Source organism: Hirundo rustica, chromosome 8 (genome assembly GCF_015227805.2).
Source record: "Hirundo rustica isolate bHirRus1 chromosome 8, bHirRus1.pri.v3, whole genome shotgun sequence".
NCBI lineage: Eukaryota > Metazoa > Chordata > Aves > Passeriformes > Hirundinidae > Hirundo > Hirundo rustica.
In genome coordinates, this window is record NC_053457.1 from 6942313 (window position 1) to 6960664 (window position 18352).

General features: G+C 42.2%; 1 protein-coding gene across 7 annotated transcripts in view; it reads left to right on the plus strand.

The window, feature by feature from the left end:
- The window catches only part of ANK3 (ankyrin 3), a 349693-nt gene that overhangs the window by 150908 nt on the left and 180433 nt on the right, over window positions 1-18352 (plus strand). For 2 of the 7 annotated variants that reach the window (XM_040072037.2, XM_040072039.2), the window contains exon 1: window positions 1312-1719. The exons of 3 other annotated variants lie outside the window; for them this stretch is intronic. In XM_040072037.2, coding sequence (XP_039927971.1) covers window positions 1606-1719 — 114 coding nt within the window. In that variant the 5' untranslated portion in view covers window positions 1312-1605. Of the gene's footprint in view, window positions 1-1299; window positions 1720-18352 lie in introns of those variants that run through there. 2 more of the 7 variants (XM_040072041.2, XM_040072035.2) reach the window with 2 other exon arrangements.

Here is an 18352-nt window from a genome sequence, read left to right on the forward strand (position 1 = left end):
TTAGCTTGTGGACAGGGGACAAACAGGGCACTCTGTGCTGCCCTTTGGACAACATACGATGTGTTCAAAGTCATTTCTGTTTTGGAGATTTAAAAGATTATTTCTCTTTTAGCCATGTTGTGTGAAAACTAAAGCGTGTTGCTGGCTGGGCCTCAGCGACCAGAATTCAAAAAATGTCTCTCAAGTTCAGGGGAAGATTATTTACAAATGTGTGAGACGTCTCTGGATGTTAAGTTGCTCTGAGAAGATTCGGGCTTATTTGGCTAATTGCACTTCAAATTTAAATTTAACTTTATTTTTACAACATATATTTTTTTTTTCTTTCTGGAAAGAAATGCTAGTGCCATGTAAAATACACTGGTTTTGCTTGGAGAGACTTCTTGGGTTTTATTCTGAAAGAAATCGGACTGCCTTAAAATGCTAATCTTCATTACAGTGGGGCATGCTGCTAGGAATACTGGGAAAGGTTAAAAACAGCAGTCTTGAGGCAAGCTGCTGATTGTTCATATTAGTGCAGAAAAAATATGGTTCCTTATTTACTAGATGCTTGCCCTGTGTTCATCCCAGTAAAAGATCCTCCTGCAGGCCTTAATACTGCTGCTATTTTACCTCCCATGATGAATATTCAAAAGCTGCAGTCATTGAGGACTCAGGTGGCAAAAATAGTAAGATGATTGAAGCAAGTCCTGACATAAAAGCCTAAAAGTACATTTCCAACTACATGGAAATAGTGCCGATTTCCCTTTCTGACCACGTAAATGAACAGTGCCAGAAAATCTCCCATGAATTAAATGCCTGTTTCACACATCAGTATGATTGCATCTTTCTTTCTGTATGATGTGTTGTAATAAGTATGTTTAAAAAAAAAAAGGGGGGGGGGGAATACAACAGGGCTTTCTGTAATCCTCTCTCACAATATGTATTAGAATTGAAAAATCGGTATAAAGAACACACTGTTAAGATATGGCAATGCATGCATTGTTTTCTACATAATGCAGTCAGAGTCTCCATGGTAAAAAGAAATTTTTATTTTATTTTTTTTGTCACCATCAGCAGTTAACCTAAAGTAGGAGCTGCTCCATTCCATTATAGGTTAAATGGCTTACTATACAAAACTAGCTGAGAGACATACAACACTAACGCTGCGTTTTTTAAATAGGTTTTGAAAACACGCTTGAAGATCAGTGAAGATAAAACAATGCAGCACATGTTATTGTTCTGGAATTTTTTTTAATAGAAAGCGCTCCTTTTCAGCATTCCCCCTTCAGTGGAGTCACTTAGACACTTCCAGCTGGTGGCAGGGGATACAGCCATAATACAGCTTTCTCTGTCCCAGCTGTCTTTTTCATTACGTTAAATGCATTACGATGGCTGCACTGTTTTGCAAAGGTTCAGGTGCAGAAAGGTATAGGAAGAAATCTGCAACTATGTGTTTTTGTGGTGACTGCAAGCTGCTGCGAGATCTCTGAATCCTGAATGTGTTCCTGGCTCTGGTCACAGATCTCCTTCCAATCACTGGAACATTTGCTGTAAGGGCTGGCTAAAGGTGCCCGAGGAAATCACCTTTTACAAGGGAGCATTGTTGTAAAGGATTTTTAATGCGTTATGGCTCACGCAGCATCACAGTTAAAGAAAAACAGGGATTTAGAAATAAATGCTGAGGAAGAAACTGAGAAAAAAAGAAAACACAGGAAAAGATCCCGGGATCGGAAGAAAAAGGTATCTACATCTGTGCCAAATTCTGAACAGGGATTCTTTTGTTTTAATTTTCTTACCTTGCAGTTGAAGTGTTAAAAGCTCGTTCTTGCCTGTAACTTGGTAGCTGTGGGAGTAATTTGTTAACATTGTAAAATATCATTTGTAACCGCGGCTGTGGGGTTTGCAAAGCAATTGAATGTTTAATTGGATATTAGTTGATTGCAGTGATGATGCAGAAGGTGTGCATTCATTTCCCGCTTATGTTACTGTGATATGCAAACTGTCTGTGAGTTGAAAATAGTTTGTAACCATCATGTGAGGTTTAATGCTGAGCTTTCTGGTAGGTTTAATAGCAAAGCACGGCATGAGAGTTTAGTCTTACATACAGGTACTTAAAAAGGATGTGTGTAGAGGCAGATTTTTTTTCTTTGTGTTGGGACTGTGTCACATGTTTGGCTTCTGAAACGTCCATTTTTGGGATAAGGTATCAGAAATAAGGTGTTCCAGTGTTTCTCTTTTTTCTTAACGGTGAGCTGTTTTACAGAATTAAGCTGTAGCAGTCTGTTATTAGCAACTTTCTTTTGTTAAGAAAATACGTGGCTGAGATTACGGAGCCTGGTTTTTCTCTGCTGTAGATTTGTCTTAGCTGCAGAAAACCCTTCAGCAAAGTAGGATCTGAAAAATTCAGTAGGCACTGCATTGCTCATTGTTCAGGTCAGGAGCCTCTGTGTGATTCCAGGCTTACTGTTTCTCTCTAAGGTATAAAGCAAAATAGTTATGGTTTGTGGCATAATGACAGATAAAGAGGCCAGCTACTCTGGCAGCTCTGGAGATGCGTCCTTATAAATGACACCTTGTACTCTGCTCCACAGAAATAAGGCCCTGCCACGATTTCTTGTCTTTGGCTGTATTTTATGTTGTTTTTTTTTTCAAGAGCATATCAAGGAGCCAGTTGCCTTTACAGAAACCTGGGCATGTAGTATTTCTGTGTGCCTTTGTGAAATCCCCCTGAGGGGGGGCATTGGATAATCTTCATACGCTCAGAGGAGCGGTGCATGTGCTTCCTAAACGACATGTAGATTTCCTCTAACATATGTGCATCTTTTGGTTGGGCGAGAGTCAGCATTTCCCTGCCCTTTTCTTTTTTTTCCCTGCCATGGCAGTACTGTGCATAATGAAAAGCACTGAGAAACCCACTGCCTTCTGTTCCGGCGAGCACGTTAGGAGACTCCTAACATGCTGCAGTACATTTGCTGCAGCCATCCACACCGGAGGTAGTTTTTTTTTTTTTTTTTTCTGTGTGAATGTAGAGATCTTCTGAATCATCTTCCAGGATAAAGGACAGTATGATGATAAGTTTCTGCCTTTGAGGTGAATTTTGAGGTGCTGCTCTTTGAAACCAGCCTGAAACAGTGATATTTTTCTTGGCTGCTGTTTAGGTTATGTGCAGGTTTGTAATGTTGCTGTCAGGGTGGGTTTCCCCCCAGCTGAAAACGTCCGTAGCGGTAAGGAATGAATTACAGGAGCTGTCCCCTCTGCCCCTGTGGCTTGTGAGCTGAGATGAACAGTCTCTCAGCTGAATCTACTCGTGCTGCAGGAAGCCCACGTTGTACTTGATGTGCTCAAGTTTAACAATAGCATGCCCGACCAGATCCAGGCACTGTCTTTGTGTAAGGGAGCTTCCTCCCAGCTCAGAATTAGAACAGTATAGAAGGGATATGGCAGCGAGAGGCTCTTGATTCAGTGAGGTGAGACAATTGCTTTGTGGACAAAAATGCTTTATTGTTTATACAACACTGCTGTAGAGGGGAAATCTCTTAGCAACCAGAGTGGCACATGGATAAGTATCTGCTTCTTAATCTCAAATATATGGATTTCTTTCAGTGTTTTATTTCTGCATATTAAGAATGAGAGAAAATAGAGAGCTTTTGCTCCACCAAATGCTTTTTTTTGGATTCTACCCCCCTGTCCCTTTTGTGTCATACTGGAATTTGGTAGCTTATTCCAGTTTCTTTCAGAGTTTCTTAGGACTCTGCATGTTCAGGGCCGGTAGAGGCCCTCTCTAGTAGGAGAATGGAGCAGGACCCAGCAATTGCTTCACTTAACTCTCATACATTTGGGCATCATTCTCATATCAAAGACATGGTTTTGTTACCCAGTACATAGGGCGTAGGAAGTCCAATAATATGGTTTGCCATTTTGTGCTTTCCTGACTATTTAAAACATTTTCCCCCCAAATTTTCCACTATGAGTAGTGAGTCACTTCTTGTTCCTCTGCACCACCCACAAGCAAGCAGTACTCGGGGATTTTTTGTTGATCACATGATACTGCACAAAGCTTACCCTTTGCTTAAGCAGCATGCAGAAATATCCTTTCGACTCTTCCAATCGCACTGGAACAACAACGAATGCTAATGTTTCTGGATAATTTATACAGTAAAGAGCCCGAGGCAACCAATGGTTAGAAAGTAAGGCCGGTGGGATCAGGCACTGTCTTAGTCTTGTATGATACTAGCAACAGTCATGCTGATTTATGTTCCTGTTTAGTTGGAGGATGGCAGTCTGAGGGTAATATTTCACTGCTTTTGACTGGTTAAGCAATTTACAGAGTAATAACATTCCTGGGAAGGCTTGCTTCAAGACTTGCATGAGAGAAATGACCTTTTTAAAAACACACACTAAACAAAAACCTGTGTTATGTCCCATCCCATTTAATTTCAAGGTGAGATATTTTCGAATTGCTGCGCTTAGCTCTGTAGAGGGGATGTGCTTCTGTGCCCACTCTTTCTGTTTGCTGGCATTCAGGACATTCCAGGCCTTCACTGAAGGTTCTGAAAGGTTCAGGAAAGGGATAGGGCCAGCAAGGGAAGGATCTGCATTATACAGGTTCCCCATTTCTTCTCTTCAAGTTTATCTTAGAGCTTCATACGGTTCTGCCTCTGGATGGCTGGGCTGTGTCCTACACTGAAAATAGTTTGAGTACATCCAAGGGCAGACCTGAGCCTTTAATGGTATCACAGAACAAGCCAAGCCGCTCTTAAAAATAAGAGATGGATAGGATAGCTTGCTTGATACTTGCCAGTGCAGCTCTGTTATGCATAGTTTGGTTTGTGAAAACTAGAAATGGTTTATCCTGTAATAATTTCTGGACAGAAATTGGTTGCTTAGTCAGTGCCTTTCCTAAAATAGAGGTGAAATCTCCGAAGGGTTTTTTTGTGTTCTTTGTTCAGTACATATCAGAAGAGAGGGACAGGTCTTGGCACACAGTTAATGATTTATGTTTTATACAATATTTAGTAGGACTGAAGTGATTTCCATTTGTGTGTAGTGCTCAGGAGCTCTTGTGTTCTTTGGGAACATGGAATTATTTGATCATGATGCAAAGCCTGGCTGCTGCTCTCCCTGAGATGTTAAGGGCTGTTGCTGTCACAGCCTCTGCTGCTGCAAACTCGTGGGCAGCAGGGAAAGTAATCCATGTCAATGTCACAAATCCCGCTAATTTCATCAGAAGCCTCACGGTGTTTGGAGGTTTTTCTTAACTCTCAGGTACGCTGGAAAAATTGCCTTGCAGTTTCCTCACGGGCGTAAATTGAAATGCTGTGTCAGGAACGATCAGCCTGTCGGTGTTGCAGCTGCTCACGTGGCTTTGAGGAGCTTGTGCATCTTCTGGGCTGGGCTCTGCTGCCAGCTCCGAGGGCCCGTGAGAGATGCGTCGGGCAGCGGAGCAGAGCTGGGAACACCTCCCAGGGGCAGCGGGACCCCGGGAGGGCATCAGCATCTCCCCGCTGCCAGACTCCCACTTCTTCCTTTCCCTTCAGCTCTCTCAGGGCTGTCAAATGTCTTACAGACACGTCTTCAGCCATGTGAAGGTTTGAGTACAAATGTCAATTTTCACATGCGAACAAGCCTACCAATTACCAGGTAAAGCTTTAAACTCACATAATAAGTAAAAATCCCCATCCTTTTTTATTTTTTTTTTTTAATAGCAATTTCATTATTTTTAAACAAATCTGTTCCATGGCATCTGAACGGTGGAACTTGAATGCTGTAGAATCTAGATAGCTTGTGTACAGGTGATTGTTCTTTCACTCATTTGTGTTAAAGCACAAACCAGGCAGATGTTGCTCTGACATCTGGGAACATGACCTGTGGTAAGTGAAAGGATGGTGTAGATTAAGGGTCTGAAAGAAAAATTGGTAAGTCAGTGATCTTTTCTAAGTGTGAGGAAAATTTCAGTCATATCCTTGATTTTGGACATGATGCTCTGCCAGAGGCAAATCTAATAAAACAGAAAGGTATTTTTGATAGATGTGTAGGGGCACTGATGGGTGGGTTGTCTACTAACAATGCTGAATTCATACCAGAATGGAGCTTGGTGGTGAAAGAGTGTTTCTGTTCAGCTGAGAAAACAATTCCTCCTTTGAAGATGACCCCTAAAGGAATGAAGCTATTCCATTGTATTGTGTGGGGAGCACTACAGCATCATTTGAAGTGGGCACTGCTCAGCTTTACTTTGTTGTTTATAAACCCAGAAAAAAATTTTACGCCGTTACACTCTTATTTAGTCAGGTTTAGAACATTTACCTTTTCCTTTTCACCTCCTTGGTGCCTCGGGGCTGTGCTGTCACAAGGGATGGCCATTAGTCACTATGCAAGTGTCAGTTTGGGTTATAACCTGTGTTGTGCCAAGTGCTTCCAGCTTGTGCTGGGAGGGGATGGGCAAGAGGAGGGAGAATCAACCATGGGCAGCCTCACTGTTAGAGGGAGGTGGCTCCGTGACTGGATTTGCAGCTGGGCTCTCAGGAGTGTAAATCAGTACTGTTGCTACTGCCTGGTTGGTTATTTACACACAGTCTTTTATCCTTCTGGTCTTTCCACCCAGCCTAGGTTGGTTTTTGGTGGCTTATGTGGTTGTTTGTTTTGTTTTTGTTGAGAGTTGAGTGAAGGGGGAAATGGGATGCTCTTGAAAGCAAAAGCAAGTTCAAAGATGGTTAGTGAACAGTGATTTACAAAGAAAAAAAAATCTTATATGATTATGAGTGTATATATATTTTCAGCCCTGTGCTGAAAGTCAGAACTCTGCTAAATTCAAGCACTTAACTTGTCTAAATTGATGGCTTCAGGATGCATACTTTGATGCTATTCCCTTTGGGAGTTTACTAAATATTTGTTACTGTGAGCCGAAATACTTGTCAACTAGTGGAACTGACTGAGCACCTGCTAAAATTGAGTGTTGGACTCAGACCTAGTTTGACTGGGGCAGGGAACTGGGGGGAGGAGTGAGTTGAGAACCGGGCTCTTGGTGGATGTGATGGAGCATGTGTGGGCAGAGGAAAGAAACAGAGAAAAAACAAAGTGAATTGTAAATTGTATTAAAAAGAAAAAATGCTTCTCAGACAAGGCCTGATGAATTCTCACAGAGATTTGCCTGAAGTTCAGACAATAAAAGGCTGGCGTTGCTGCTATTCAGAAATCACTGCAGCTGTTTCGGCCGCTGTTGGAGGGGTATCAGGGGTTTTCTGGCTGGGGAGTGGGACTAGGGCAGAGCTGCCTTGTGAGGGCACAGCACGGGGCCGCCAGGCTTTGATGGGCTCCAGTGCTCCTGTCCAGCTGGAAACAGCTAAAAGCCTTTTAGACTCTACAAAATGATGCCTTCCTGACAGGCTGGGATGTTCTGGGGGGCACTTGAGGTGATGAGCTCAGCAGAGGTGGCACAGCTGCCCCACGTTGTTCCTCACTTCAGTGACCTCACCCAGGCTGTGCTCCTGTATTTTAAAGCCAAAATACAGGTGCCTCCAGAGGATCATCCAGTGTGTGTGAGGCAAGTTAAAGGAATGCCCTCCTCTTCAAGGTACTGAGTATTCTCCAGCCTTGCAGCTTCAGCTTTGGGCATTCTGCATGTCAGGCTCTGGTATCTCTGGTGGATTTTTGGGATCTAAAAAAACTTCTTCTCGTGTCTGTTGCCTGGTGTGGTATTTTTGTGGAGTTCTGCTTGGTTGGCCAGTGCTCTACAGGGTGGATAATTACTGACCACCATGGAAGAGATCAGCTTCTCTTTTTATTTTTTTACACTGTGTGGTAGCTTGGAAGGGAAATTGAACGTGATATTTCTTTCGCATTTATTCAAGGAAGACTAATGTGGAAGGGAGAACTAGATTGAAATTTGTCTTGTTAATTGAAAAGTAAATTCACTCTGGGATGTATTTTATTTTTTTATAAATCATAATTTTGCCAATAAGCTGAAAGCTGTGACAATTTAGTAATACGAATTTGTCTCATGTAAGATTTATTGCACTGAGGTTTACACAAGCAATTGCCTTTGTATTGTGTACTAGAACTAAAACTTTGTTTTGCCTTTTTAGTTTCAGAAAGACAGAGGACATACTGCACTTCATAGCTGCCTTCATCTGAAAACTTTAGACAACTTATGATCTTATTTTAAAAACCTGAATTATGTATTTTAGCCAACATTTTGTTTGTTCAGCAGTGTTCTATTCACAGTTTTGGATTTCAGCTTATTGGGCAGCCAAATGCTGTGCTATCCCAGTTTATTTATCAATGTTAAATCTCAGTTTGCGAATTCATTTCAGCATCTTTTATTTTTTCATTGAAAAATCATTCAGAATTAGAGAGAGAAGTACAAGATAGAAGGGTTCACTTACGTTTCTGATGCCCTAGTCCATATTTATCCAATTGAAATCAGTGGGGTTTTATGAAAGAAGTTACAGGTATCCACTGCCCCATCATGGCAAGTTACCCGAACATAAGGTCTCCATTTATTTCATGGGTGCTACGTGACATTTCCTAGAGCCTGCTGGACCTACCTCAACAATATCTCTGCCAGTGGCATTGAGCCTGATGTCTCTGGTCACCCCATCTCCACCAGGAGCCAGTTCCAGGTGCCTGGTGCTTCACCTGTTAAATTCATGATTTAAAATACACAGAAAAACCCCACTGTGATCTTGTGACTTGCTTCCCCTGTGAAGAAAGAGACACCTGGTCTAGTGGAACATGGTAGGGAGGTTAGAACTGGGTGATATTTATTATATTTCCAACCCAAGTCATTCTATGAATTGCATTAATGTATTCCACACTCATTTGTAATAACCCTTTAAGTGCACATGCATAGATGAGATAAAGGTATAATATGTCAATTGTTTATATTTTCGAAAGAAGCGAAGTAAATATGCTTTTTCTGTGAAATCCTGTCATCTCAGCTCTCAGCTGCAGGCCTGTCCTTAACCCTCTGGCTGCTGCCTCTTGAACTAAGCTGCCCTTAAGTAGCCAGGCTCTGCTGGAGAAAGAGGAGAGTCGGAGGAGGAGACAGGTAGTTGAATTGTGAGTGCCAGGAGAGGATTTCCTGGAGCTGCTGAAGTGGCTGTTGGTGTACTACGGTGTTTTCAAGGCAGATCCTTGAACTGTGATAGACCATGGGCAGCCAGTAACTGGTACAAATCCAAGTACTCACACGCTTCCCTGGTAGTGAGGAGAAACACACTATGTTTGTGCTCTGTCGAGCTGGGGATGGTGCTCTGGTACACGGCTGCTTGTGTGGCATCCTTGTGCTCTCCTCAGCCTGAGCTCCAGTGCTGCTGCCCTCTGCAAGGGCAGGATTTGCACATGGCAGAGCAGCTGTAACGCACGTACGGCACGGGGCTGTGCGTGCAGGGCAGGAGCTGCGGGTCAGGGGCTTGGACTGTGTGTTTTGTGCCAGTGCATCCATCCACAGCCCTGGCTCGGGCATCTCCAGAGCGTCCCTGCTGCCCACAGCGAGTCTCCTTCTGTGTTAGGGACCACTCACCCTGGGAGAGCGGGCGTGGGGCTGCAAGGGCTTTAATTCCAGAGGGAGTGTGTTCCCTTTACAGTGGCTGCAGGAAAGCCTGGCTCAGCCCAGTGCCAGAGCTCTTGGCCAGGCTGCGTCCTTTGGGAGAAGCTGTCCACAAAGCTGTCCACTTCTGTGTTTTCAGAAGTTCTGTGGCTGCGTATTAATATTTTGTTTCTTCATTTCTGTAATTTACGGTGTGATTCTGATCCATCGCTGTCATTGATTCCTAAAGGAATTATAAATCCTGTTTTTAATGAATGGACAATTTGAAAAGAGCAAGTTGTTAGATCAAAGAGTTTAGTGGTCTTTTTAAACTTGTCTCTTTTCCTTTAAAATTCCTCAAATTCAAGTATTACCAGCAATTTCGGTGTCGCATTTTGAGCTCACAAAGCTCAGAACAATTCACAAGTCAGTGTGGTTGCTGATATTTTTCAGTTAGAGCACCCTTGTTAGCATATTGTGAAGAGCCTTCCCTAAAGGCAGGATAATAAAGAGAAACCATGTGACACTATCCTGGTGTACCCTCTAAGAAATGCTATTTTTACCTGCCCTGTTTGTTGTTGTTAGAAGATGCAGTAATGGAACTCACTTTCTGTTCATTTTGTGGTGAACCGTAAATGTCAGCATGCAGAATAACTCCACCTTGACTTCCTTTAGTTAAACAAGATTTTCACAGGCAGCTGGGCTGTCGCCCTTCCCTGTGTTCTCTCCAGGTGGGTGAACTTGAGGACCTTCTCTGGGAACTCGTAGAAAAGCAGAGTTGTGCAATATCCATTGGATAGGTGTTCTTGCTGCTCCCCAACATGGATTTATGGAGCATTTTGCTAACAGAACGTAAAGGTGGAACTGAGGCACTGACTGTAGTTAGCTACAGTCACTTTTCCAGCATTGAACCAGAGTGTCTTATAAATACAGGCATTCAGAGCTTTAGATGAAATTCCTTCACAGGTTGAATAATTTTATTTTCTCCCACACAACTTCTTTTCTTTCTCCCATAGTCGCATTACTACTCTTTGTGGTCCCTACTCTAGGCTATCTCTGAAGTTGCAATCATTTCCCTTTCGTTAATCACTGGCTTTATGGTGAGCATTTGCAACCATCCCAACAGGTGAATGTACCATCGGCCCGTGAGGAAATAGCGGTGTCTGAGTGCTCTCAGTAACCCGTTCCCTCGGGATTTGTGTGAATCTGGCAATCTCCTCTGGTGCTGAGGGCAGTGTTTCCATGCCCAGACTGTAGGAAGAATGAATGCAGGTATTATCCACAGACAGGCTGCTGGCTAGACCCTGAAGCACAGGTGGACAGGCCAAGCCAGGGTGCTCGCTGTGCCAGAGGGGAGAGAAAGATCTCCCCAGAGGAGAGAGATGTGCACCAGGCACCTCATGGTGCAGAGAGTCAGAAGAGAGGCTCAGTCTGTATGTGAGTAAATGCAGCATTTTCCTGAAGTGCTGAGGAAGCCTCTCTCAAAAGAAAAAAAAAAAAGTGTTTTTATGGCCAGACAGTATGTTCTGGAGGGTGCCTGTGGACGGCCTCTACAAAACAAAACTCTGAAAAGTTAAAACATCACATAGGGAAATATTGCTGAGAAGTGGGTGGCAAAGGTTTCCTCTATTACATTTTTACCATCTAAGCAGAAAAAACATCTTCAAGGAGAATTGGTGAACGCACTGGGTACCTGCAGTCCTAGTTTTTCTCGCCACTTGATTTAATATGAAACCACCACCACTTTGAAGCTGTTAAACGTCAAAGTTCTGATAACTAAAGACTGCTGTTTTTCTACCAGTCTGAAAAGATTAAAAAGATGTTGAGAGGAAAACATGTCTCATGACAGTGGGTGCACAATCGAAGTTTCTAAGTAGGGCAGCCTGAGGAGCAGCCAACGCTTTTTAACAGTTCTGGGAAAGTGTGTGTTTTTTGATGTTCCTATCTGATATCTCTCTGTCTACCTTTTTTTGTACTATCAGGCTGTCTGTTTATGCTCAAAGAAGGCTTAATAAATGTTTTGCACACTCAGCACAAGCTGCCCACATAAAAGAGGAAAAGGATGACTTGGAAGTTTGCATACAAGCAACAAACAAAGAACAGGGGGCTCACCACTGACTCTTCCTGTTCGGTCTTAAACAGTTTATTTAATTGCTGGGGTTTGTGTCCATAAAATATCTCCATGTTTTTGTTCCTGTGCATTTTAAGGATCTCTTTTCAAATGTCAAGCGCTGGCTATTTTTCTGTTCTTGATATAGAACATATTTTGCATGTCTTGCGTGAGGTTCATGGCTACCAAATAACGCTTGTGCAGGGTTTAGAGTTTTTTAATGACCTCCGAGCTGCTGAGTGCTGTCCTGGTGTGTGACCTGTTGGCTGTGTCCACAACTCTCAGGAATGTTTTTGCCGGTGTCTTCCCATAATTCTGGAGGAGAAATACATTTTCTGAAGAATTTAGTGTTTTTTGAAAAGCTTTTGGTGGAGAGGAAGCGTGCATGGTAGCAGTTCTAATTACGGTTCTTGGTACTCAGTATAGACATCCAATTTATTTGTTTTTAGATTTATTTTTTTAATATTATACGAAATAAAACTGTTTTAGAAGGACTAATCGTATTAGGTAAGTTGCAGATAGAAACCCATATTGTTTACGAAGATTTTATAAAAGTCTTTAGAATTTTTTCTGTTTCCCACCCAATAGAACAGCGAAGTTATCTAAATCCTGGTTTTAGAAGTGCATGAGTTTAATCTAAACCAGCCAAAGTAGAGTATTTTATAATGTTTTATTTACTTCTTGTTGGCCTATGTGCTTGTTATCCTTGAAGCTAAACTCACTGAATTGTGGTCAAGTCAGAGATCCAATTAGCAGAACCACTGAACATATGCAATAAATTCAGCTTGAAAGGCCACATGCACAATCTGCCTTGGGTTGGAAAGCCAAGAGATGCTGTGACCAAACAAGATCCGCAGGGAAGCTGTTCAAAATCGTAGCCCTTTGTTCCCAACAGCAAAGCTGCCCCTTTCTCCTTGTTTACTACCAAATGCAAATGAGCAAACAAGGCTGGTGCACTTTTAAAACTAGTCAGTTTGAAGGAAGATGAGGAAAAAGGAATGAAAGGATTAGAAGGAACCTTGATGTTGACCTGGGAGCAGCGTTTGGATGGGAACAGCAATGGCAGAGAGGGAAGGGGTGATTGAGGCAGCTGACCCAGAAGTTTGGGTTTATTTTGGCTGTAACTAGGTGCTGGAAGATGAACTCCTCGTTCTAAGGAGCTCCTTATTAGCTCACAATGTTTTCCCAATGCCAAGTCAGTGGATGAAACCTGGGAGAGAAGGGAGCAGAACAGGAAGGACAAACTCAGCAAAAAATTCATCCTGTGCTGGGTCCTGGGCTCCCAACCCTGCAGAGCTCAGGGAGGGCTGCAGTTCCTCCCAGGACAGTGCCAGCAGGCTCTCTGGGCAGCAGGGGCCATCCTTGGCTGCTAAGATGGCCAAGGGGACATCTCTCTCCCATGAGAGCATCCTCTGCTCTGCAAGGGAGCAAGCAGGGAGCTGCCTGCAGGGCTGCAGCTCTGAATGCATGGCTGCTGTAGGACTGCAGTGGTGCTTGTGAACCCCCCCTGCCCAGGCAGAGCTGCTGCCTTGGCTGGAGGAGGGATTCAGGCCTCAAGGTAGGCAAAATTACAAAAATCCTCTAGCTGTGTACAGCAGGGTGAGAAATTTAATTGTTTGGAGGACATCCAAGCAATTGCATCTGATTAAGTCCTTGAAAAGATAATATCTGTTACCTGGTTGCGTGAATTTATACAGGGGATATAGATAATAGTGCTTTTTCAAGGCCCACATACAAAGAGTTAACCACAAATTAATGAGGGCTTGTCAGATTTAAGATATTTCTGGTACAATGTTGAACAATTAATGCACGCCCACAAAATATGAATTGTTCCCTAAAATTGCAGTCTGCTAACCAAAATATATTCTTTTTAATTCTTAAAGCTTAGGAGTGAAAATGAAATTCAGCCTAATGTCTTTCTGTGTGTTTCTTTTTAATTTGCGGTAGAATTTTCTCACGTTTTCTTGGCAAGTCAAAATCTCTGTCCTAGTTTATGCAAGACATGCTCTCTGTGCCTGCTTGCCTGTTTCCTAGAAAATAGATGTCCAAATGAGTTGTCCGAGACAGGAGCAAAGGTCACATCCCAAAAAGGAAAATAAAGTCACAGATTATATTCATGTTCAAACTTAACAATATCTTAAGGAAAGATTGAGGAAATACACAAAAAGGAAAAACGAAACTTGAGGGGAAGCAGGAGGGGATCGGGCAAAGCTAGCCAGCAAAATCCCTGCCAGAGCTTCTGGAGGCTTCTGACTGGAACTTTACAATACATCGGGTCCTCCTGTTTGTTCACTTTTGTCTGTTTTAGTTATTCAAAATAGCATTTTTTAATAAACATGTGTGCTCAGTTGTGCTAGTTGATTTTGTTAATATCAGTTATTGTTCAGATGACTGTTCAGTCCTGTTCCTCTTGGGTAGTTCTGTTAATGCAAGCATAAATTGAATATATGAAGCCATATTAACATGAGGACTGCCAGGAGCCAGTTTTATTTTGTAGGTAGCCATCTACTGCAATTCAGTAAATGCCACTGTCTGTAGTTCTTACATTTGACAGATACAGATTAGGGTTGTGCAGCTTTAGGGAGCATTTTCCAGCAGTAAGATTTCGGTTTCACATGTAGTGACCTTATTTTGAGTACACCCTGCTGTTCGGTGAAGAGCCATTGGTGGCTGCCTGGGAGAAGGGTGGTGGCAGGAGAGGACAAGGTCAGAGGCAGCTTGGGGTGGGGTTTTTGTTCACCAGCCTCAGGATGGCAAGGTGCACATGCTGCAAATGGCAGACCCAGAATGTTCAGTAGCAGAGCAGCAGCAATGATGCAGGATTTTGGACTTCCCTCTGTAATGAGGGAAGGATGAGTTGTTTTCTGGGAGACTCTCTGCTGGCACTGGACACGAACAGTGCGGTTATGGGAGCAAGCCTGGTCCTTCAGCCTTGCACCATGCATGTACTGCTGATATTTTAGAGAAAGATTTTCTTCACTGCTCATTATATTAAAACCATCAGGGTTTCACTTTAGAGGATGCTGCAGGTCTCCTTAGTCTGGTTACTTTGTACTTGGAATTTTCAAAAACCTCAGAGCCATGAGCCAGAGTATTGTTGCCTTTCCTGAATGATGCTGGCAAAGGCAATGGGAGTGGCACATGGGACTCCAGCACTGGCAGCACAGCCTGCAAAACGAGGGGTATTGACCTATCTCATCAGGAAGGAAGGACTTCAGTCGTTCCCTCTAGAAAACCTTTGCATTGGAGCAAGGAAAGCTTCTCTTTGCTTTTAAAACCCTCTGGCTGCTGAAGATGTATGCGTTGTTGCATGGGAGAAATGCATGGGAGAAAATGGTTCTGAAACCAAATAGATTTTGGGTTTCAGAAAACAGGTAATTTGTAACTAGATAGGTTGATCAGCTTTATGTGTTCAGCTGATAGCAAAGAAAAGCTTTGGGCAGCTTCTGGATTTGAAATATTTAGTTTTTACTCCTACTTTCAGACAGAAAAGCATCTGCTGGAAAGGTGTGCTGTTGTTTCTCAGAGCTCACAAATTACTGACCAAAGTGCATTAGATCTTTGCTTTTGTTGTCATGGGTCTGGTTAGTCAAAAGTGCCAAATATTCTGGCATTAATCCAGCCAAGTTCCTGCACTTGAGCCTGTTTGTAATTGGGGTGAGGAGGAAAGGCCCATCCTGAAATGTTCTGGGTTATCCCAGCTCTCAGGGATGTATATGAGCACCCAAGAGCTGCAGTTGACATCACTAACCTCGAACAGTAGATGGAAATCTGATCAATTCAAAAACATGGTATTGCAAAGACATTATTTTCTTCACAGACGCTTTTTGAAAACTGGTGTTATCAATATTTGTACACTGGCGGTCAAACACTGTGAGAAAACCCTGAAGACATGAGCAGTGATAAGTCAATTACATATGGAATGGAAGGCCACCTAGCACTAAGTGACAGATGAAAATGTTATTCTTATTATTAATTTAATCATGCTTATTAGGAAGCTAATTAACTCATTATATGGATAGTGTTACAGAGGTATTAATCCTAGATGTAAAGTGTAAGTATATAAATTCTCCTTTGGGTAGTTATTTGTATGCCACAAACAGCTGTAAATTTGGAAGATACTGGCCAATGCCTAGCAGATAATTCAGACCAATTTTTTCAGCTAAAAGATTCTTAATTTGAAAAATATAGCATTTAATAGGCTCAAAGTCAAAAATTTAAGCTCAACAAAGCATTTAAGTCATTAACAAGGTGAACGCATTCTGGGAAAGTACGAAGAAACAAACACCAAACTAAACAACCCATAAAATGCTGATTAAGTTTCAAAAATTAAAAATCCCATCACTTGAAAGCTTTGTTTTGGCATATTAAACCAAAGGATTTTTTGTTTGTTAGTTTTTTCGTGTTTTGAAATTTCTTTGCAGGTGTTTTTGGAACCTAAAAATTTTGATTACAATGTTCCTTTAAATTCAGAGAGGGATTGCTGAAATAATTTCTGTGTAATCTGGTGGATTTTTTTCCCCAGATATTTTTAATTTCTATGAGCAAAGGGCGCCTTTTCTATCACTTACACTGCTCTCTTTGTGACAGCCCTTCAAATACATCATGACCTGGTAGCAAAATCTGTCTTGTGAAAAGTATTAAGGATCAACTTACCCTAAGTCTGCAAGTGAAATGAAACCTTAGCCCAAGGTGATTGTATCAAGCATGTGCTGTCATTCTTGTCACATCTGTGTTCTGGAGACTCAAATAAGCAGTAAAATGGTTAAGTAGGGGGATATTTAGAAGAGTGTCTTCTCGGTGACATTGTACAAGTAGAGCTCATCTTGTAAAGCAAAGGAAATTAATTTTCTTAAGTGTTTTCCCAAATCCAGGGGTGAAGCATGAGCATCTCCATTATCATTAATACAGGCATTTCACGCTGTGTGCTCTTCCAGCACTGTTCCATTCAGCGCTTGCTAATTACGAGTCACTAAAATCTGGGCTGCCTGCTGAACTGGGGTGAATTATGCATCTGGAGGTTCAAGGTCCTTCACCTTCCCAGCCCCTGAGGGGATGGCTTTGTATGGAGGTAGATGTCAAGGGGAGGCCAAGGGCAGAGAAAAACACATCAGTTCTGTCGGCATGTCAATTTACATTTGTGTGTTTCCCTTTTTTCAAGATAATAGACAGTTTTTTGTGTGTGTGTTTTGAAGCCTTTTAAAAACTGATTGAGGTCAGTGGAATCAAACTTAAGATGGTGAAGAAGTCTGTTTAAAATCACAGCTATTATCTATTTTAATTTTCTCTGCTGGAGTGTACCCCAAAACATTCATTATGTGGAGGGTGTAATCTCTGAACAAATGACATGGTGGAATTAATGAACAATTAACTATGATCATACGTTATAAACAGAGCTGATTAGAATTCACACATGCCTGGGTTTTAGAAAGACTCTTTTTTGACTCTGCTTTGTGTTACCGAGATAGGTCCACACAGCTCTCATTTCTTATTTGTTGTGTGAGCATAACATCATTTCCTCTGAGGTAAGGCTACATCTCTTAGTTTTCATGGCAACCAGACAAAGAATTAATCTAATCTTCAATTTACTATGCGTGGGGAGGATAGGGGAGAGGAAAATAATGTGTTTTCCTCACATCTATTTGTCTAGTATGCTTAAGTTATTGACTTCCTCCTATAACCTGGGGACCATTCTCCGATAGCCCACGTGTGATAAATCAGAATATTACAAAGCTGGAAGAAAGGGAATATCTGTCGCCCGCAGCTGCAGCTGCATAGCGGCGTGTGCAGCACGGAATGCAGTAACTGTGCAATTTACTGTCTTCATTAAGTCAGGCAAGAGTCAGGTGAACTGTACAAACTCCATCTGAATTCACAGTGGGCTCCGTGCATACTATTTACACTTCTTTCCTCTCACTTTATTTAACTTCCACATGTACGTGTTTAACAAACGAGTACCATTATAAATTAAGATGCTTTAAAAACAATAATGTCAGATACTGTGATTGTGAGTGCTTTCAACCTTAAAGGGAAAGTGTTTCTGGCATTTTAAAATAGAAGCAGGCCCTGAGTTCTCCTAATGTCATTGGGGACAGGCAAGGATTTGTTTCAGGAGCTGCAGTGCAGCACCAGGCAATGACTGGACATACAGCTCGATTATTTTGCATCACACAGAAGCATTGGCTTCCCTCTTATTGCCTCACTGCTCTGATGATCCTGAAAAGTGAGACAAAAGAAATGGCCCACTGTATACTGACCTTCAATTGTAACAGCAGAAACCCTTCGTTATTTCATCGCAATACTTGATACCCTCAAGGGCAATGCATTTGAAACTAGGAAATTTCATTTGCAGGAAGCAGGCATGCAAAATTTCCATTACATAAGGAGAGGTGGAGTTTTACACGTGTACTCTGCGTGTATTCGGACTTCTCAAAATATGTATACTTGAGGGATGCTTAAAGAGTAACTTGGGAAGGGTTCTTTAGTCAGAGACTATTTTTATCTGAATAATTTGTTTTCGAGCGATAAAAAGTTCTTTCTGAAGTAGGAACATGTCAGTCAGGTACAGCACTGTAAGTGGGGGAGTGGTTGGAGTGAATTAAACAAAGATGTGGTCAAATGGATCTTTTCATATGCCTAGCATGCTTAGTGAGCGTTCCCGCCAGTAGCGTTCGGTGCTGGTAGGAGCTACCTGCCAAACAGTAAATAACTGGTCTGGAGGGCTTTTAGCAAAGTCC